Source organism: Centruroides vittatus, unplaced genomic scaffold (assembly GCF_030686945.1).
Source record: "Centruroides vittatus isolate TY-2023 unplaced genomic scaffold, ASM3068694v2 scaffold_1015, whole genome shotgun sequence".
In the NCBI taxonomy this organism is placed as follows: Eukaryota; Metazoa; Arthropoda; class Arachnida; order Scorpiones; family Buthidae; genus Centruroides; species Centruroides vittatus.
In genome coordinates, this window is record NW_027122666.1 from 5,592,841 (window position 1) to 5,616,101 (window position 23,261).

The 23,261-nt window shown below is 27.3% G+C and overlaps 1 protein-coding gene across 1 annotated transcript; it reads left to right on the plus strand.

Annotated features, from left to right (window-relative positions):
- The first annotated feature begins 2,743 nt into the window (after positions 1-2,743).
- On the plus strand, positions 2,744-22,870 carry LOC136986355 (uncharacterized). The gene is made up of 3 exons (XM_067283872.1): positions 2,744-3,201; positions 18,297-18,452; positions 21,736-22,870. The coding sequence occupies exons 1-3, from the start codon at positions 2,769-2,771 to the stop codon at positions 22,059-22,061; spliced, it is 915 nt and encodes a 304-aa protein (XP_067139973.1). The 5' UTR covers positions 2,744-2,768; the 3' UTR covers positions 22,062-22,870.
- Positions 22,871-23,261: the final 391 nt, after the last annotated feature.

Below are 23,261 nucleotides of genomic sequence, written 5' to 3' on the forward strand. Positions count from 1 at the left end.
TATTTTTGTTTATGTTAGACAGCTGTATATAATAATTGCAAACTATATTAAAACTACACAGATGCTATTATTCATAAACTAACCTGAGAACACTCTCCAACTTTTAATTAAGAAATTATCATATTGAAAAATCAAAAACAGTAATCTTACATACAAAATTGATTGAAGAGATAAAAAAAATTAACAAAAAGAAATTAAAAAAAAAAATTCGTGAAAATCTCTTTGAAATTAGTTATACACACTAGCTATTGAAAATAACTATGAGTATATATTCAAAAATGCAGTACATTAATAAAGAAATATAGAATAATTTTAAAAACTATTACTTATAAAAAAGAAAAAACAAATTGAAATTTTTAATTCGAAGTACAGTATTTCAAGTAGTATTAACAATTAACCGTGAAACATTTTTTATCAATAGAATTTCTAATTAATTTATTGTATTAATGTTTTTATAATCTATACGCTTAAAGTAATTATCTGTGATTTGTTGTACAGTGATTTGATATTTTTATGTTATCTGGAATGAAATAAACTATCTTGTCCCAGTTACTATTTATTAATTAATATCTCTATCATATTTTATTGTTAGATTAATTAATCACTAACTCAAACTCAGCCTTCTTACTAAATATACTAGATACATCCAATACACCTTATTGCTGAGAACATATATTTATTACGTATAACTAACGTTTTCGGCCCACTTTATGGGCCATCCTCAGGTTACAGTTGTTCGACTCTAATACAAAATCGAACACGTTCAAAATTAAACTAAATTAGAACATAGATTTTAAATTTAAACAAATAGAACAAGTATAACACCAAATAATAAATAAGAAAATCCAAATAAAACACAAATGTAAATGCAAATAAAATACGGTGACTGGCCGTTAACATTAAGGAAAAATTCCTTATCCTTTAACGCATATATCTACTGAGCCTCTGTAGAAGCATTATTATGTGTGTTACTTTTTACCATGTACTTCCATGATGACGGTAACCCCGTCGCATCTTTATAATTTAAACATCTGCCAGACAAACCCGCTCTGTAAATTTCGCATTTCTCCGTTATGGATGACAACGTTGGCGAGTGTACTTTTGCAAGAATTTTGGCATCCTCCCATTGCACAACAGAACCATCGGCTTGCGCAATCCTGGATAACGCTGTTGAACCCTTGTTTTTTGCGACATCATACTGGTGCTCTTTAATCCTCACTCTTTATTAGTGACCCCACAGTATATAGGTTGATTAGAAATGACAAAGAAAGAATTGGCGATAGAGAGCAGGCAGGAGTTTATGCGATTCCCTACAAAAATGAGCAATTGGGAATTGATAAGGACTACGTAGGGGTCACCAATAGAAACCTTAGAGTGAGGATTAAAGAGCACCAGTATGATGTCGCAAAAAACAAGGGTTCAACAGCGTTATCCAGGATTGCGCAAGCCGATGGTTCTGTTGTGCAATGGGAGGATGCCAAAATTCTTGCAAAAGTACACTCGCCAACGTTGTCATCCATAACGGAGAAATGCGAAATTTACAGAGCGGGTTTGTCTGGCAGATGTTTAAATTATAAAGATGCGACGGGGTTACCGTCATCATGGAAGTACATGGTAAAAAGTAACACACATAATAATGCTTCTACAGAGGCTCAGTAGATATATGCGTTAAAGGATAAGGAATTTTTCCTTAATGTTTACGGCCAGTCACCGTATTTTATTTGCATTTACATTTGTGTTTTATTTGGATTTTCTTATTTATTATTTGGTGTTATACTTGTTCTATTTGTTTAAATTTAAAATCTATGTTCTAATTTAGTTTAATTTTGAACGTGTTCGATTTTGTATTAGAGTCGAACAACTGTAACCTGAGGATGGCCCATAAAGTGGGCCGAAAACGTTAGTTATACGTAATAAATATATGTTCTCAGCAATAAGGTGTATTGGATGTATCTAGTATAGTTAGATTAATTTTTCTTTCATTTTTATTTAGTAAAGTAATATATGTAAATTATATATATTTTGATTTTTTTTAATAAGTAAGTTTTTTGCATTATCATCATCAGCTAATATATGGTATTAATTAGTAAATATTAGTAAATATTAGCATATATTAGCTGATAATGATAATGCAAAAAACTTATTTATTAAAAAAAATCAAAATGTACATAATTTAGAAATATTACTTTACTAAAAAATGAAAGAAAAATTAATCTAACAATAAAACATAATGGAGATATAAATTAATAAATAATAACTGGGACAAGATAGTTTATTTTTTTTATTTATTTCATTTCAGATAAAAATAAATTAAAATATTTCTTTATTTATTTACAGTATATTAGATTGGATAAACTATTTAGAAAGACTTGTAGAATATATCTTATTATAGGTACGTAAATTAAAAATAAGAAAACATTAATTATAAAATTAATTCTTTATTTAGTTTTTAATTACCATAATCACTATTCATTTATACATTATTTTCTATGTATAAAAAGTAATGTTTACAGTTAGAAATAAGTGCACAACTTAAGAAAAATATTTCTTATATACTAAATTTGCTTAGACAATAAAATATCATATTGTGTCTCGTAATAAAAAATAAATACAAAATTTGGATTTTAAACTTCAGTTTTTTAAAATTTTTTAATATTAAAAATTTCCTAAATTTTTATTATGACGTCATATTATTACAAGCAGAATCGTCATTAAACCAGTTTATTTTTAAAGTTTCAAGGATATCATTCGTCAGTTGATAACTGGTTATGGATGAAGCAATACACAATTCTGCTGTAGAGGAAAACTCTAATGAAACCATCTCTACGGCTGATGTAAGCGATGCTATCGACATGAATAATTACAAAACTCGAAAACCTAAATGTTCTAGATGTAAAAATCATGGCATTAACATCGGTATTAAAGGTCATAAACGCTATTGTCCCTACGGCTATTGTGCATGCGATAAATGCATCCTCACAGCCGAGAGACAGAGGATAATGGCACAGCAAGTGAAGCTGCGTCGAGAACAGGCTCAAGACGAAGAAATGAAAAGAATAAAAGAATTACAAGAGCAAAAGAATAGGGAAAATAAAACAAAAGAAAATGAAAATAAAGAAGAGAATGTAGAGGAAAATCAGCATTTGATTTGTTCAAACGCTGTCAATTCTAATGAAAATATGGATATGAGTAAAACACAAGGTATGCATTTAATAAATTTTTCTTGACATATTGCAAATCATTTTATTAAATTTAATTTAATGAGTTTTATGAATTTCGATATTGTAAATAATCGTCTTAATATGATATTTACATAATATTGACATAAGTATGCTTCGTTTCAAAATATTTTATTAAAATAGTGGTATTACTGTATTTTTACTATAAACAATAGGAAAAGTGATGGATACTTACTATAAAATGGAGAAAACTATACTTAAGAAATAGTATTTAATTCCGTCGACTATATCATTCGATTTAGTTATTACAGAATTTCTTGCAGATTTTTTTTATTTATTTAGAAAGGAAAGTAAAATTATTGTTTCGAATTAACCTTAATTTGTAAAAATAAATGAAAAATGTAGTAAAATAATTCTGGTTTGATAACATTTTTCTTAAGCAATATTAACATTTGCCGTATCTCCTAGAGAAAATTCTATGAAAATACGTTAACAATATATTTCTGTATATTTAAATTTATATTATTCTATAAAAGTTATTATATGTACATGTAAAAACGCTGATAAGGCAGAATTAACATTAAACGTTTATAAATATTAGGATTACATTTAAATGTATGTCAAATAAAATAATTAAATAGTCAAATGGCTGAGGTGATTAAGGCCATACTACCGCTCTAGATAGGATGCAAAGTTTTTTTTACAGTGAAAAGGGAGGACATTATACAGACATTGTATGTTGGAGGACATTTATAACAAATAGTTTGTCATAAATATTTGTTGATTTATCTGTTAACACTGATTTACAGTTAAAAAATAATAATAAATTTAAACTCGAGGTTAGATTTATTACAAATTGTTGTACAATGCGTACACCACTCGAGTCTATAAAAATTTTTGCTTGTCCGATTCTGAATAACAGTTGTGTTTCTGTTACTGTAGTGAGTGATAAAGACCAAATTACAGTCGAGTCCGCATAACTCGACACCCGGATAACTCGACACCGTGGGTTAATTAGTCAGTTTTCTGTGGTCCCGGCCGACTTACATAGGCATTAATGTTATTAATGTTAAAAAACTCGGTTTACTCGACATCGTTTAATTAACTCGTCACCACTGGATAAATCAACATACTTTTTCTGTTTCACACCTTTCAGAATTCTGATAAGTCGACTCCCCCCTGAAAAATAAGTTCACACCACACAGCTTATTGAACAGTGTTCAATAAGCTGTGTGGTGTGAACTTTGTAAGAATAACACAGAAAACTGACTAATTAACCCACGGTGTCGAGTTAACCAGGTGACGACTTATGCGGACTCGACTGTATTACTTCAGATTAAGAAGATGAAATATTGAAACATCGTCTGCCGGTAATATTTCAGTAATAACAAAGTAAATAAAAAATAGACACTTAAATTATACTCAAATTGAAGGAGTTATTGATAAAAGGAGGACGGAAAATAATACAGTTTAAGTTTAACCCAGAGGAAGGGGTAACCGTCTTTCCAATGGAGGACGGTTGGTAACCTTTGCTCTCGATCCGGGAGTTCGAAAAAAGCCTTTGGAATTTTCGGAGGTGGTCTATCCAGGATATATTGGGCCCCGTCCCGTTTGTGAGCATGACCAAACATAATTAAAAGACACTCTTAATGTTCACAAAGCGAAGAGTCAAAAATAAATAAAAAAAAAGAGACTAGTTAATGAAAAAAAATGAGTATTACACAAATAAAAAGAATAAATTTATTCAATTATAATTAAAATGACCTTACTGTTTACAAAGAATAGGAAAATTAGAAAACATATTTTATTACCGTTGATTTGAAACAAGGATATTTTTTATTAGGAAATATAATCAGTTAACAAAATCAAAATAGAAAAAAATTATTCTATCACAATGATGATGATAAATGTTTTACACGAAAAACTAACTAATAAACTCAAAATTTTACAAAAAAAAAAACCAACCTCAACTTGTTTGATTTATAGACACACGAATATGTATATATCATTACCAGTATTTATAAGAACAATTCTATATAGAAAAATAAAATCAACCTATTGTTTACAAAGAACGAAAAAAAAAAAAAAAAATGATAAACAAAATAATACTGGAAATACGTGTTTACTGAAAAATAAGAATAAAGTGTCATTTTTGTTGGTAATAAAGTGTCAGTCTAAAAATAACTGTTTTAATCGAGGTAGGATCTCAACTTATCTTCTTTATTAACATAAGTCTGTTCTGATTTTTTTTTCCTTTTTTCGGAAAGTGTATACTGTGTACCTTAATGTTAAATTGACGTAAACGAGTACGCTATCTCATCCAACGAACAAGCTTATACATAAATGATACCTGATTTACCTGATAAAAATACACCTGATTTAAGAGGATACGCCCATTCCTGGAATCAAAACGATTTTCTCTTTGACATTTGACTCTTTTGAACAGATTCGGGTATTGTTTATTGACCAAATCGGTTGTTCAGTTATTTTTCAAATACAAGAAAATCTTTAAAAAGTCTCTAAATTTTCGAAGAAAATAAAACTTTTTTATTTATAAAAATTAAAACATTTACAAGCAAACAAATGAAAAAAGTTAATTAAAATAGTATACTTACGTTTGGTAAATTTTTGGGGTTTTAGGTTAAAATTTTGAGGTTTATTATCTTTAATCACTTTAATCCTGCAAATCAGGTTGATAATTTTTCACAGCACATATTCCAGGTTAATGATGTATAATTTTTATTGCAGTAACGTTTGTGTATTACGTATGCGTTTCGTACTAATATATCGTCTCAGCCCCTCTTCAGTGATACGAGAGCAAATGTAAACCGAACCCTTGGAAAAATGTAAGAAACGCGGCATATGTACAAGTATTATTCTTACAAAACATTAAGTAGTACCCTGTACATAAACCACTGCAATTTATTCCCATTACGTTGAGGAATAGGTATGAGTATATATAATAAATATTTTTTATTTCAGACAGAGTTATTGTATGTGGATGTCGGAATAGTTAACACTTGTAGTGCACTTGTTCATACAAGTGCACTTGTACAATCAACATGATTATAATTATGTCTGAATTAAAAAATATTTATTGTATGTCTACTCATACCTATTTCTCAACGTAATGGGAATAAATTGCAGTGGTTTATGTACAGGGTACTACTTAATGTTTTGTAAGAATAACACTTGTACATATGCTGCGTTTCTTACATTTTTCCAAGGGTCCGGTTTACATTTGCTCTCATATCACTGAAGAGGGGCTGAGATGATATATTAGTCCGAAATGCGTACGTAATACACAGATGTTACTGCAGTAAAAATTATACGTCATTAACCCGGAATATGTGCTGTGAAAAATTATCAACCTGATTTGCAGGATTAAAATGATTAAAGATAATAAGAATACAGCATCCCAACAAATACTGATTTTTTGGGATGGTAAGTATTTGGTAAATTAAAGTACAGACAATACAAAGATGACAGATAAAATAAGTAATGATAGTATTTAACGCCAATTGATTTTCAAATATTTTTAGTATTAATGATGTTAACAAATTATAAGCTATGTAGAAATTTTACACGTACTGTATATTATACAGAACATTATATTTGCAGAATTAAATACAGGCCTCTACGTTTACAGATTTTAAATCGTGAGAAATATTAATGAAACAGGAATTAGTAACATTTAAACTTTAACAACAGAAAATTATAGAAAGCATTTAAATATTTATATGATACATGTGCATTATATCTTTGTATTTTGTAACTTATTTTTAAGTATAGAAATAAAGTCCAAAGTTTATCGATTCAACCTCCACGTAACAAAAAAAGTCTCCAATAAAACCAGCTAATTAACAATACAAGATAAATTAAAAAGTAGAATACAGTCTATAAATTATGGCACAAATATGTAAAATGTGATACAAAAAGCATTAAAAATACATTAAGATATAATAAAAATAATACAATACAATAAAGTACATTAAGTACATTATTAAATACGATTAAGTACACGTTAACTACGAAAAAGTACAATAAAATATAATAAATGAGATACGGCAAAATACAATAAATAAAATACAATAAAATGCAAGTACTCAGCAAAAAATAGCCTGCAGAAATGTAGAAAAATACTCTATTCTAGAAACTATAATCTGGAATAAAGTATTCTTAAAATGCTTAAAATCAATAAAAAGTAATCTTCGAAATTCAACAGTAATTTCTATAGCTTTAAACAACTTGCACAAAATTATATATATAGGCTATATATAATTTTAATTTGTGCATCAAGAACACTTTCTGACGTAATTATCACATAAGTTTTACTACATCATACCTGATTTCAATCATTATAAATGTAATATGACGTGATACTATGTAACTGATAAAGGACAACACTAAATGTGTCCAGTTATGCCTGGCTTTTATCTTAAGAGACATTATTCAATGCTTTCTTTTTCTTAGCAATTTATTTAAAATAATTTCGATTATCTAGATTATTTTTTGATGTTTTTGATACTAGACAGAAAGCAATCTGATTTAATTAAGTCGAATGTAACGCGATGCGAATCGCAAATAAAAATGCAAAATCATTTCCGTTTCCTGTTTTGTTATGATATCAATATTGCATCACAAAAATGATGACTTATTTGCATAATTTGGCCATTCTTCATTATATAATTATGCAAATATGTCATTATATATATATATATATATATATAAAATGACATATATAATGAATATATATATATATATATATATACAGGTAGGTCTCCTACAACGCGGTACCTTTACAATGCGTTTTCGCTCCAACGCGGTTGGAAAAACGCGGAAATTTTCTTACAACGCGGTTTAGGGCATTTAGAAACGAATTATCTTTCATATAACAGAAAAATCGCAACGGATCACATAAGTGCAGTGGAACTTGATGAAACAAGCTCAGATCTTGAAATAAGGCCAGTCAAACATTGTCGAACAACTATAAGTGACGCTGAGGACTGAATTTGTGAGCAAAACATTATGTTTATTTTTGATTTTGACTTGAAATCATAATTCATAATGTTTTTAGTTTTTATATGATGTTGAATTTTATTTAAGCTTTTTATGTACATAAATTTAAAAAATGATGAAAATGTTACACCATAAAAGGCAGTTTTTCTCTTTTTAGAACTGAATTCCAGTTTTTGTATTAAGTTGGTTTCTCCTATAACACAATTTCCCACAACGCGGGAGTTTCAAGGAACGTATCTACTGCATTGTAGGAGACCTACTTATATATATATATATAGACCTGTAGAGTGGCCAAATCGTGACACGATAGGAACCATAAATCACCTATCAAAAATTAGAGCCACATCCTCTATTGGAACGGTATTTTATATTATATATAGTTAAAATACTATAGTTATTACTGTTACTTTACTGGTACTTTATAACCGGCTAAGTAAAGGTTTGTTTTTTTAACTCCTTAGTTAAAAAAAAAAAAAATGTTTACTTAGCCTTCGACTTTATGAGCTACCTCAGCTTTCATTGGACTGTTCAAAGTTAAAGTTGTGAGTTACGCTTACAATCCGAGTTACGTTTACAATACTCTTATAAAAATATTACATGTGTTTAAGTAGTATGTAAGTAGTACGTATAAAGTTTATAAAAAGAAATTGTATTAGTATACGGGAATGGCAGTAAAGGTCTAGATGAACCGCAGTTTGGCCATCGTTGTTATATATTACGCTAACGCAGTTTATACCTGTAATATATAATTTAACAGTTTATAAAAAACTTATATAACAGATATAAACAAGTTATCTTCAATCTTTCTTCTTCTTTCTCATTATGAAAAAAGACAGAATTTTTCAGAATTTTTCCTAATATAATTTTACATTAAACTTCTTACCTAAAGGTATAAAGTTTTTAGTTTTTATATTTTACTTTTTTAGTTAAACGTTAACCGCGATTTGAGTTTTAATGACATTCTAGACAGTTGTATTTATTATACTTATTATAATAATTATATACAAATTACAGTGACAATCTCACAGTTAAAATGCTTACTAATACTGTATTGACGAAATATTAACAAAATATCAATATCACTTTATATAAGTACGTAGTATATACTATATAATTGAATGTAGTTATTTAAATCTATAAATATTCCAGCAGAGTTTATCTTATAGGAGAAAACATATATATTTTAAAAAAGTAGAATTTTAATTAACTAATTGTAAAAAGAAGATTGAATTATTATTATTATTATTATTTTATTTTTTAATTTGTTATTTTTTTTTTGTTAAGCCGTCTTCGGAAAGGAAATGAAGTGAATGAACCAAATAAAATTAAATAATTTTGGTAAATGTTTTCTAAACACGAACAAAAATCATTAGCATACTTCAGTTAAAATCACAATAAAACTACTTTCATTTTCATTTTTATCACGTTGATTAATAGCAAATATTGATAAGTGAATTAAAATTTGAAGATCAATGAGGTAATATTAATATAGATAATTAGTTATTTTTAATCTTTTTAATACGATATCTTCGTTTCCTGATTTCTTTTAGGGATAATAATTTATAAATGATGGATAATGTGTCTTCTAGATTTAGTACTATTTTATAGAGAAACTTTTCTAAACACAAAATATAGTAATGACGCGTTATAGCTTTATTGGGCCTTTATTGAGCTTAATTGCTCTTTTTGCTCACAGGATAACGCGCCACTAAATTATAGTTTAATATTAGTTTTTTTTTTTTTTCCTTATTTTAAATAAATAACGTTAAACAGACAGAGAATAATCACGCCAGTAACTTAAACATTTAATCATTTCAAATTAAAGACGAAGACTATGAAAATATTTAAACATCAAAAATAAATTATGGATGCATTCATAATCCTAAAAGCAAATTATGTATGCGTGAAGTTTTTCATTTTTTTCCAGACAATCCACCTGTTCTTCCAGTTTTATATTTTCTTAATCTGGTATATCCGTTTTGTTTATTTCACTTTCGTGCTGTAATCATACGTGATAAATATATTTATAAAAAATAACGTAAAGTTTATATTCTTGTTGTAAGCATAAATCAAATTAATATCTTTCAAGCTGTCGCACACTTAATGAACATTTGTGTAAGTAAAGCTGAACCGTAAATCAATAGAACGAATCGAATAAAAAATAAAAATAAAAAATTCAGTAACTGTGATTAACATTGTACAATTACTCTTTATTTTAAAATTAACATTTCACTCTTACTTTTAAAAATTAACCATTGATTTACGTAGTAAATGTTGCTCATAATCATTGTGCATGCATGTCAAATCCCTATAAACTGTGACCAACAATCGGTATAAAAGATTCTGTTATCATTATAATATATACATTTATAATATAATTTCATCTCAACGTTTACCCTGCTTATATACTTAAGAAGAATTTTTCGACATACTTATTATTATTTTTGCTTGGAAGAGATAATTAAACAGTTTTGGATTTAACATTAGGCCTAAACATAAAAACTAACAAAACAGCTTCGGTAACAATCGACTTTCCGAGAAGCTTTAATGTCATTAAATTCGTTATGTTAAAATCGAGTTTTTGGAAGTGTTTTGTTTAGTGTACAAGGCCATAATTACTGTTTTTCTTCTTTTTATAGAATTGCTGTCGTTAGACTGGAAAAATGAAGATAAACAGTTAGTCACTGAACTGAAATTAAAATATAAACACAGATAGTAAATATAAATAAGAAGCGATGATACTGTTTACGATATAAACAGATGACAGAGTACGGTTTTCAAATCATTAAGGGCTCGGTAATCGTTTTATGATTATATATAAAAACAATGCAGTCGAGTAGACGAGTAGACGAGTAGACTAAGATAACGATTACCTTTGTCTTCACGATATCAACGTAGTTTTTCTTTTAAAATGCAGCACATGATAACATTCTTTAGTAGATAGGGGTTATGTTATTTGAACAGGATACCAACAATGATTATATATACATTCGAATTCGTCTAAAAAACTGCAAGAAGTCAAACCTCAGTTCAGTTTACTACAGTAACATTTTTAAAAAATGCAATCTGTTTTTTTGTTCTGTTATCCTGGTTTCAATTCTAGACTTTAACTATACTAAATGAAGTCTTGTATAATGTTTTTAGCGTTTTTAAACTTTCTTGGTTAATATTTTCTGTTGATTAGTACATAGTAGTTTGATTACGACAGTTATAATCAAATTCACTACTTAAGGTGCATTCGTTTTGTACAAATGCCGTACACTATTACATCAATTTGACAGTATTCTTACAGTTATTTTTATGAGAAAGTGTGATAATGACGTTAGTTTGACGTAAAAGTGGACATTACTTAGACAAAGCGAATGCACCTCTAATTAATTATTATTATTATTATTTATTTATTTATTTTTTGTTAATATCCCATTAATTTAAACTGATTTAATGCATAAAAATAAATTTCTTATAACAATAAATAAGATCTATTTTCATAATAGAAATAAATATATATATTTAATTAATTAAAATAACTTTTTAAAAATAACTAATAACTAAAATAAAATTTAAAATAATAATCAAATTCTTTGTCATTAATTAATAAAATATTTTTCTCGCTTAAAATGTTTTAATCGTTTAAATTACATTATCTTAATTATAAATTTTATGTTACGTTAATTAAAATATAATGTCAATTAAAATTTAAACTAATATTAAAAAAATTCTTAATAAACATTAATCGGTTAATGTTACCTTAGGTAGCCAAGATGGCGGCTCGTCTCTAATTCCAGCAAGGAAACAGTGGGACGCACGTTCTAACCTAACCTAACCTATTCTATTAATTTGGTTGATAATAATTATGGTAATTTATTAGAATAGGTTAGGTTAGGTTAGAACGTGCGTCCCACTGTTTAACCCATTAATCTTTTTAATTATACTCCAGTAAGGTGGTGGTTATTGAAGTATATATATTTTTGCTGAGTACGTTTATGTTCAATACTTTTTAATTATATTATTCGATAATAATAGAACTAGGAAAATCCATTTGTAATTTATATACTTTAGTTATTAACAAAATTTTTATCTCAGTTATTAATAGAAATTTTTGAGTAAATTTTTTAAATATAATTTATTTTATTTAATCGATTATTTAAACATATTTATCTTTTTTAAACTATTGAAATTTATGTATTGCTTATTAATTCTATTTATTATATTTAATCTAATTAAAGTTGATATTAAAGTCAACTTTATCACAATTTCTTATCAAGGTCAATTTAAATCCTGTTAACCTCGTAGAAATGAGAAAGAATACCAAAACAAAAAATTCAGCAACGAGTTGTGTAACTTACCCCATCAACAACATTTAAAATTCCTAATAAACATTAATCGGTTAATGTTACCTCAGGTAGCCAAGATGGCGGCTCGTCTCTAATTCCAGCAAGGAAACAGTGGGACGCACGTTCTAACCTAACCTAACCTATTCTAATAAATTACCATAATTATTATCAACCAAATTAATAGAATAAGTTAGGTTAGGTTAGAACGTGCGTCCCACTGTTTCCTTGCTGGAATTAGAGACGAGCCGCCATCTTGGCTACCTAAGGTAACATTAACCCATTAATCTTTTTAATTATACTCCAGTAAGGTGGTGGTTATTGAAGTATATATATTTTTGCTGAGTACGTTTATGTTCAATACTTTTTAATTATATTATTCGATAATAATAGAACTAGGAAAATCCATTTGTAATTTATATACTTTAGTTATTAACAAAATTTTTATCTCAGTTATTAATAGAAATTTTTGAGTAAATTTTTTAAATATAATTTATTTTATTTAATCGATTATTTAAACATATTTATCTTTTTTAAACTATTGAAATTTATGTATTGCTTATTAATTCTATTTATTATATTTAATGTAACTAAAGTTGATATTAAAGTCAACTTTATCACAATTTCTTATCAAGGTCAATTTAAATCCTGTTAACCTCGTAGAAATGAGGAAGAATACCAAAACAAAAAATTCAGCAACGAGTTGTGTAACTTACCCCATCAACAACATTTGAAATTGCGTGTGACGCCATCTGTTATGATATTTTATTTTAAAAACTTTTTATATAATTAATTAGTATAAAATGGCACTAAGTTTAATCTTCAGGTGTGTTTTGTAAAAAAATTATAAATCGTAATCCATTTATATATATATTTTTATAAAACTCATATCAAAATATTTATAATAGTAAGATCGTTATTAAAGTCCGAACTTACTGGAGATATGACCCATGACATCCTCTATCTCCCCATCCCCTCGACCTTTAATCACCAAAACTTAGCGGAATTAATCACACTAATACACAAGCCTCCATGCGAAATTTCAGAAATTTTTGACAAAAAACATGGGAGTTGTTAAGATTCAAAGTGGGTGAACAAATCCTGCTCTCCAGACACACTAATATTCACAGTATTCCATACATATACATTTTCTCAATATTTTGAAGTAATCATTATTTATATTGTTGCATGTAATAAATAAATAATATATATATATATATATATATATATATATTATAAGATAATGTAAACAAGAAAACATTTCTTGTAATTATGAATGGCAATTTTTCAAGTCATAAAAATGAGACAAATGGATCAAGGCTGCATACAAGAGTAAAATAATAATGAATGCATTTTAATCAATATTATTGTTATGAAATTTCATACGGGCTGATAAATAATCAGATCTCAAACTGTTTGCATTCATCTAGTATAATGTTTTTCATTGCATCCCTCCGATTCGTGTGAATAAAAACATGCTTAAATGTTAATAGGGATATAACAATAAATTTTGCTACAAATAAACTATAAAATAACTGAAAAACAGACACTTCTAATAAAACAAATGCGTGCATTTTTTATTGAAAATGGAAAAAATTCTGTACCTCATGAGCATTTTCGTGTTCCTCTGTTAGGTTTCCCACTCGTAATTAATTAAATCCATTTATGATTGTACTTATACATTTACAACAGAAGAATTATTATTTTCGTTAAATAATAATTAATTTTTCAAATGTTAGAATTCAATTTTTATTATTTTTAAAAATAAAATATAAATATCAAAAATGAGGAAAATACAGTAATATAAAGTTTTTTTGCATCGTAAAAACAGTTATATTTAATCGTTTTATGGTTTTTACAATAACCATAAAAATAATGACGGAATGATCTTTACTATTATAATACCAAAAATAATTTATAAAAAGAAATAAAAAGCAAAAAAAATATGATAAATCTAATAGCCTATGCTAAATACGTATTGTGTTGAGATTAAGTTAAATCTGGAAGACGTGTCAAGGATAAAAGTGAGTAATGTTGCATATGGCAATAAAAGTTAAACGGTTAAAGCAATAAATAAAAGTTTTTTTTTTTAAATTCACAAAATTTTATCTAAATGTTTCAGATTTAACGACAATTCAGATATTAGTTAACTTTATGTAAAACGTGTTTTCTAGCGAACATTTTTCTTGAGTAAATCTCGTAAATACTTATACGTACTACAGTATAATAATGCACATTTAGCTATACATCTTTCATATCGTTTGAATAAAAAAAAATTGCAAGCAAAATTTTAATTGATAAGTCTCTGTTTCTTGCTAATGCTGTAATAAAATGATACATAAAATAAATAATAATAATGCGAAACAATACATAATGAAAGGGATTATAACCGAACTGTACAAATCTTCAATAAAAATAATAGCTAGTATAAAAAGAAAGGAAGTACAGTACATCTTGATTCATCGTATTTCATTATTGAACCATAAAAATAACATTAAAAATAATTTATTACGTGATAGTATTTAGACACGATTTTTAAAATTAGATTATCGTGATTTAAAAGGACAAACAAAAAATTAGACCGGATGTTAATAAACTTTTATATCTTTAAATTAAAATATTGTATTCAGACAGCGTAAATTTATAATATTTTCTTTTGAAAACCTCTTATTATAAATTCATTTAAAAATCTCTATGTCTAAAAGACATTAATTTTGAACTGAATGTTTGTAATTTATAATTTAAATAGTTTTTTTTCAATTTACAATAAACTATTATTTTTATTTGTACTTGATTGCCTGTCCTCTTTTAATTCGTAGAACTGAGTATAAGGTTGCTTGAGAGAACGTATCAAGGGTCTTTTTTCTATACACACAAATCTTCAGTCCTCTTTATTTTACATTAATCTGATATAAAACGGATTACTGTAAAATAAAGAGGACCGGAGAGGACAATATGTCCGAAATATATATCCTCTAGAGTTAATAAAAGCATGTATATCTATCTATCTTCTTAGTTGTGTGGTTCTCTTAAGCAACTTTATGCTCAGTTCTAGGTATAATTATTATTTACATAACTGGTTTTCTGGGTTTAAAAATGCCAGCAAAAAATTACAATTCATATTAAGTTTTATTATTATATAAATATTTATTAATAAATAAATAGTATAGTTTTAGTTTTGCTGTTAAACACAGGTGTATAATTTGACAAATCTTTTATCACATATTAGTTTTCATTTCCCTCTACGGGCACCAAGAAGGTCTTTTTTCTATACTCATCGTGGGTTCTACCGGTTTCTGTGGGACGGGTCGACATATCCATGAAAAATTCCTTGGATTGCTCGCACGGATTCGATTCCGGATTTCCCAGAGTCTTAATGATATGGCGAATTGAAATATGAACGTCAATAATACAACTTTAAATTAATTTGTAGTATAAATTAATCGTAAGGTGATGATGTAACCATTAACCATCTGAATATTGATTTATTCGGTTATTGCAATCGAAAACTTAAAAATCTGCATTCGAAATTTTGATATAAGTCTAAATAAATATTATTCAATAAAATTGTTTTTGTATAGTTGTTTATTTTAAATTAGAAATTTTATTGTTTTTTTTTAAATTAGCGTATACAGTTTAAAAATGAGATTTTTAAAGCTCTATTTCTTTATATTTGACAAAGTTGTTCAACAATATAAATAACACGTTATAAATATTATGTATTAAATTAATAAATTTAATGAAAACATTAGATGTACCGTAAAATTAGTTTAATATACTAATTTTCTAATTAGTTATTCTGCACGTGTAGTCGGTTAGTTAATATAAATATTTACAGATAAAACAGTAATATGTTTATAGTTGCAATATCATATCAACTTTAACATTTACCATCTATTGTCAAGAAAAATTTTTCGTTCTATGAGAAAGGTCTATGAAAAACATAAATTAAAATTTTTCTATGTTAAATAAATATATGTAGTATATATTTTTCGTTATTTGATAGCCAATACTTTTTTTTTGTATATTTACTACCATTTTCTTCTATAGAATCTTATTTTTACTTTCCCGGCTCTGTTATACTGTATAGCAGAGTAGAATATAGAAGTATGGCGATCGGTCAAAAAATGACCCACTACAATTTTTACACTTTTGGATCTTGAAACTTGGAGAAATGCAAAAATAAATAAATAATAAAAGTAAATTTCCGGGTTTTTCTGTATATGTTTTGTGTGTGAGGGCACAATTTTGTTCAACCTCTTTGAAGCTTAATAACTCTCGTGCTTATTGTCGAAAATTTCCGAAATTTTGTAGAGAGGTTTGCGTATTAGAGCAATTGATGCTATTAAATTTTGGTGGTTAAAGGTCGAGGGCGTGGAGAGATAGAAGGGGGTCGTGTGTTAGGGTCGGACCTAATGAAGATTTTAATCGTTATTAGCAATTACAGGTTTTATATATATATATATATAACTGTAATTGCTAATAAAGTCCCTAGCCAAAAATTAAGTCAATTGATTTATTGCCGTGTTGTAATAATTAATTGTATAAAAAGTCATTTAAAATAAAATATCACAACAGATGGCGCCACATGCAGTTTTAAATGTTGCTAGGAAAGTTAGCAACTCGTGCTGGAAATTTTTTGCCTCTTATTGAATTGACTCTTAAAGATTACTTCAATAAGAGAAATTGCTTATATAAGTTTAAAAAAGCATCTATTTTTAAGACAAATTATCATAATAATGCAGACCGATAGTCAACTTAAGAATATCTCTTTCAAAAAGCATATTTCTAACTAATTCATTGAATGACTTCATGGTGAAGAGATCATCCATTAAAGAACAGGGTTCGAAAACTATGTATTTTCTCGTGATTTTTTGTGATTGATTGAGACATGATTGTTTTTCTTTTTCCTACATTGGCTAAAATCATTGGGAACAAACCCTTCCATATTCGTAATGGCAAATTCTGTTATTACCGGTATAGAAAGGGCGTGTTCCCAAAAATAATGCTAAAATTTATTCAAATAGTAAAATCAAAATAATAAAGTGCCCAAATATGAAATTATGCTATTTTCCCTTCTTGAGATTTATAAGATTATCTTTAAGACTCACAATTCGCATATCTGAAACTAAATAAAATTGTTGCTTCGGCATTTTCTGCTCAAAAAGGCTTATATTACACTTGAATTATTGTTAAAATAGAAAAGGGATTAGAAATGAAATTTTTAAAATTTCTATGTGTACAATTCAAATGCATAATTTATAAAACTATAATTTCTTTTTCCATAATAATACCAGTCAAAAAATATTTTCCTTGTTGAGAATTTTCTAGTTTATCTTTAGTAAAATCGCCCTTGAAAAATTCCTGAGGTTCTCTGCCCGGATTCGATTCCGGATCCCCAAAACCGCAGACTGATGAGAACCTCTATGGCCATCCAAGGGTTTAGGTCGTTGGGCCTGAACCCTTAAAGTAATCAGTCAGCTTGAGTAAGAGTGAAGAACGACGAATGAACACGTACTGACCATGACAAATTATGAAATTAATTCGAACTCCGATCCTACAGCAGTAAGTTGACACTTTGCTGCTCCGCTATCCGACTGACATATTCAATTTGGCCGAAATAATAATCGAGTAATCCGAATATTTTTTCGAATACCGAATAGTTACCGAATAGTGGAATAATTCATGTCATTATTTAATTTATTTTTAATTTATATTTGATTCTATAAATGCGGTGTAAATTCATTTTACAAACAATATTTTTTAGGTGTTGTTGAAGATAGGATTCAAGTTATGAATGCAATGGATTCTTTGATGTCTGTTATAAATATACCTGACGATGTCTCATTCGTGGTTATTCTTTATGCTATCCTTAAGGAATGCAAATTTAATATGGTAGCAGCATATAACAAGATTATAGAAGGTAAGTTATATTGAAAATAAAATTTATATTGTTTGAAAAAATATAGTTAAAACGCATAATTTACCAAATTATATATATATATGTTTTTGTAATATTAAATGTATAGAAACTTTTTAACTTGTTTGAATTTCAGGATCATTATTTAATGGATGATAAGTTTTAATGTCATTCTCAGAATATTAATAAAGAAAAAAACTAGGATAGTGTTAAATTGGAGAAACATTGTTAACAAGCAATAATACTCCATTTGCAGTTAAAATTTTCAAAATGACAAGCAGTATTATGTTTCAAAATATTCAAATCATATATTGTGTTTGAATAATTACATCTTTGAATATAGCTGTTAATGATTTTTGTCATAAGATAACATAATCCCACATTGTTTTAAAAAATATAGTTTCGCAATAGTTTTGAAACTGATCCAGATAATGGGTGTCGTAGTAAATGGGCGTCATTCTGTACTGTCCTCTTTGTTGATATTGTCTGACCGTCTGCAAAAAATCAATCACATGATTTTTTTTCTGACAGGGGAAATACTAAGTTATTTGATAAGAGAGATAGTGTCGAGACTGAATGTCCTGAAATTTTTCGCAAGCGGATATGCTTCGATATATAATGCAGACAGTATATTTAAATATATGAAGCAAGTTGAAATTTTGAGTGCATTCTCCGGGCTTCGAAAGTTTAATCAAAATAAAAAATATTTGTTGATGTGGGACACTATTGAACAGTGCAACCAAGAAAACATTAAATGCTTTAAACTGGTACATGAATTCATTTGCACAACTAATAAGATGGAAGAAAATTCCACGAAATTTGAATTGTTTTTAGTTTTATAAAACGTAAATTCTATTAATTGAACGAATAATGCTTATTCTAATAGCTATTTAGGCAAGCTTAGTTAAACCAATTGGTTTTTTAATTAAAATCGATATTTTAAAATTTAAAAATCCTATAGACCGGTGCTACTTAAAATGTCGATCCACAGATAAGTATGGTTTGTGGTCTTTCAGCTGTTGTCTATAGAAAATTTCCAGAAAAGAAAAAATGGCATGAAATAATACTATATTTTTATAAACGTATAACATATTTATGTCGTACCGTTACAGTATATAAACATCTAAATATAAAGATGGTGTTTGCGGATACCTTATCACTCGATTATAATAATACAATAGTATAATAAAAACGTGATACGATCAGGAAAAATATCTTCTGTTTCCTATATCAATTAATTCGAGGAGTACTGATGTAATTTTTGACGTTTAACATTAGTTGCTTTAATTTATTTAAATACTCTATTTATAGTAGTTTTCATCCTTAAATCAGTATTGAACTAAGCTGAATCATCGGTTGACCTCTAGCTGCCCTACGAATTGAAAGAAAATGAAATAAGAAATTTGATTGGCTCGTATGATTCACGATCAAGTGTCAAGTCTGATTTTAGTATTCTTATGCCACAACTTTTAAGTTTCCTTTATTTAGGTATTTTCCCTGAACTTCACTTTTCAACCTAGCTCCACCAGATTTTTCATGGGATTCAAATATTTTTCGGTCATCAATAACCTCATAATAAAATAGCTTTCAAAATAATTCTATATTCACCTGACAGTTGCGTGATAGCTTGCAGTAAATCATGCCACCTGATAACTGATTGACCAGTAATATTTTAAATATTAAAAAATGGGCTATTTTGTAAATACTAAATATTTTAAAATAAAACGTTGAAAAGAGCAAATAGGTGGTGGTCAGCTCTAGAACAAGCTATTAAACGTATGCAGACTTTTCCTAAATTGTTCGATAGCTAGGTATCGCCATATTCTCTCGTATAGGGGACAAAATTCTGATTTCGTAAATCTAAAATTATTCAACGAATTTGTTCAAAATGTAAGCTGTCCGTATTACGGAAATTAAATATGTAAAATTTCATCTAAATCGCTTTATTGGTCGTGGAGATATTTAGGGTCAAAGTTGGCATTTTAACATTACACGTCTGAGCTTCATTGCAGAGCGCTACTACGCTATATATACAGTATATATATATATATACAGTATTTATAATAGTATTAAAATAAAGTATTATAGTATTATATATATATAATATTGATACTTATAATACTATAATATATAATATACAGTATTGAAAATAAAGTATTATATATATATAATTTATTTTCATTGAAGGACTTTCCATCAATTTATAAATTTATGGAAAGTCCTTCAATGAAAATAAAGTATTATTTTGTTTACTTCTACTCATTTTCTAATGTGAAAGCGTTCAATGTTGAAATCTTTCCAAAGTTTTTTCATTAAAGGTCTTTCTATCAATTTATCAATTATTCGTGATATGCATAACTTTTCTACATATACCTCCTGTTTTTCAATCGAGAATAAGGCGACAAAACCATTGCGAAGTGACTATGCAAATTTCATAACCTGTTTAGCTATGTTATGATTATTTCGACTGACATTGATATTTCCTTTCTTGTCAGGGTTCCAGCTATATCAATCACGTCTGCTTTAATTTACTTCATTTCTGGTTTTGTTTTCATTTAATTTATTTTCCTTTCTTCTTTTATTAACTTAAACTTGTTTTAGCATCATTCATTTTAAATCTTATACAACTTATACTTTATTTTTCAAAAAGTATAAGTATATACTTTATAATAAAACTTCATTTTATTATAAAGCAAAAGTGTCTAAGGGCAAAATTGATTTATTGAAATTTCTAAGGAATGTTGTCTTTGAAGAAATGTGAAAGTATACGTCATAATTAAGATATTAATATATTAAAAACGCCTTATTTACTTAAGGCGTCACTTAATTATATGGTAAATGTACCTTAAACATAACTTATCGTGTAGCATTTAATTTTTTACCTGTCGAATCGTACCTAAATTTATATTTTTAAATTATACCACGATAAAATACTTAAATAATGACAACACGTTAAACAAATATTTTCTCGGTTATCTTTTGAGTCTGACTCTATTTATGTTTCATTTTTGTCTCTCCGCTCTTTTTCCAGACTTGTCATGGGTTTTGGCCGGGTCCACAATTGGACGGCCTGGTATTGAGAGACAAGGGCCCGACATATTCGAAACAGAGCACGTATAAAAAATTCCTGGTGTTCTCCCGGATTCACCTGAGCCAATAAATAATTCCGCTTCGGCCAATAAATTTAAACATAGATTTAGTGTACAAATGTCATTATTTTTTATATCTAAACATATCTATGATATTATATATAAACTTTTTAATTAAATTAATTTGATTCTTTCAGCACAGGAAGAATTGAAAATTCTCTACGACCCGTGTTTCATTTCTCCGCTTATGTCTATCGGTCCAAATAACGTTTTCGAAAAATCAGCCAATTCGCTATATCAGTGTCATTATTACCCACCTCACTGCAAATTTCGTAGCACTGCTGCATTGAACAATATGAATCATAGTGATACAAATACTCAATTGGTTAAAGCCTTTGAATATTTTACAGAAGATAGAAGAGAACTGTTTAAAATTTCACAGACTGAAGAACTTTCGGAAGATGAAAGAGAAAATGACCTACCAAAACTTTTAAGGGTAATTTCTTTACCGCCTGAATTTTAATTTTAATGATGATTCTATATAAGTTTACATACTTTAAATGTATAGAGTCATCCCAACGATATATTTTTTTCATTAATAGAATAATCATCAATTTATAATCTTAAATATTGTCTTAATGGAGTCTCAATTTGAAGAAATTGGAAATATAAATATCTGTACGGTTATATTTCAGCATAATGTATACTGTTGGTATCTAATTTTTAACTAGCCTAGATTATATTATTAATTAGTTACAAGTCTATTCGAAGAATTGCAAATAGAAAAAGAAAATATGTAAAGATTTTACGTCGCAAGAAAAATAATTTTCATAACAATATTTGTATTTAGTGTAAACAATATATATTTTCATAATTTATATTTTTATGCAAAAGAAAGATATTCACAACTTTATGAAAAATTAATGTTTTAAAATATAAAGCATTTTTAAAATTTGTGATAATTTTTATATTTTTAGAAAATATGAATTCATTAAAAATACGTGATCTGTTTACAAAATTGAAATTGGATTGAAGAATTTTTAAAATTTATTTCACTACAAATTTAAAAAAATATTCAATTTATTTAGTGAATTTGCTTAAACTTTGGTACCTCTTCATTACATTTATCATAAAACAGGCTTGCAATAAATTTCGAATATTTTGCCAATTTTTAAAAGTACATCAGTGTTTGTTAGCCTTAATTTTATGCATAAGTTGGAGATATTCCAATTAATTTTTCCATCGACATATTAAATGGAATATGTTAAATAACAAATGAACGTCCTATGGAATATGTTAAAACCGAAGTTAATAAAAAGAATTTTAATTAAACTCGAACATATTACTAAATTTGATTTTAAATATTTATATATGTATGTATTTTATACTTTATCTTACATGTTTTAATAATGATTTAGTAACAGAATTCTATCACGTGTCTGATAACTGGTCTTGGATGTACAGGTAGTTATCAATAATACTATTTAGCCACTTTAGATTACATTTATATTATTATTATTCAAAGAAACTCAGATTCTATTCAGTTCATCAAGCATTTAAAGCGATAATAAATACCATACAGGGTGTGTTTGCTTTCATCTTGATCACGCACGTATGCCATTTTACAAAAATGCCAAATAAGTAATTAATGGCAGCTCGTTATTTGGTTACGAAACTTGATATTTCAGTATCTCCAACTAACATCTTCAATCATAAATCATTT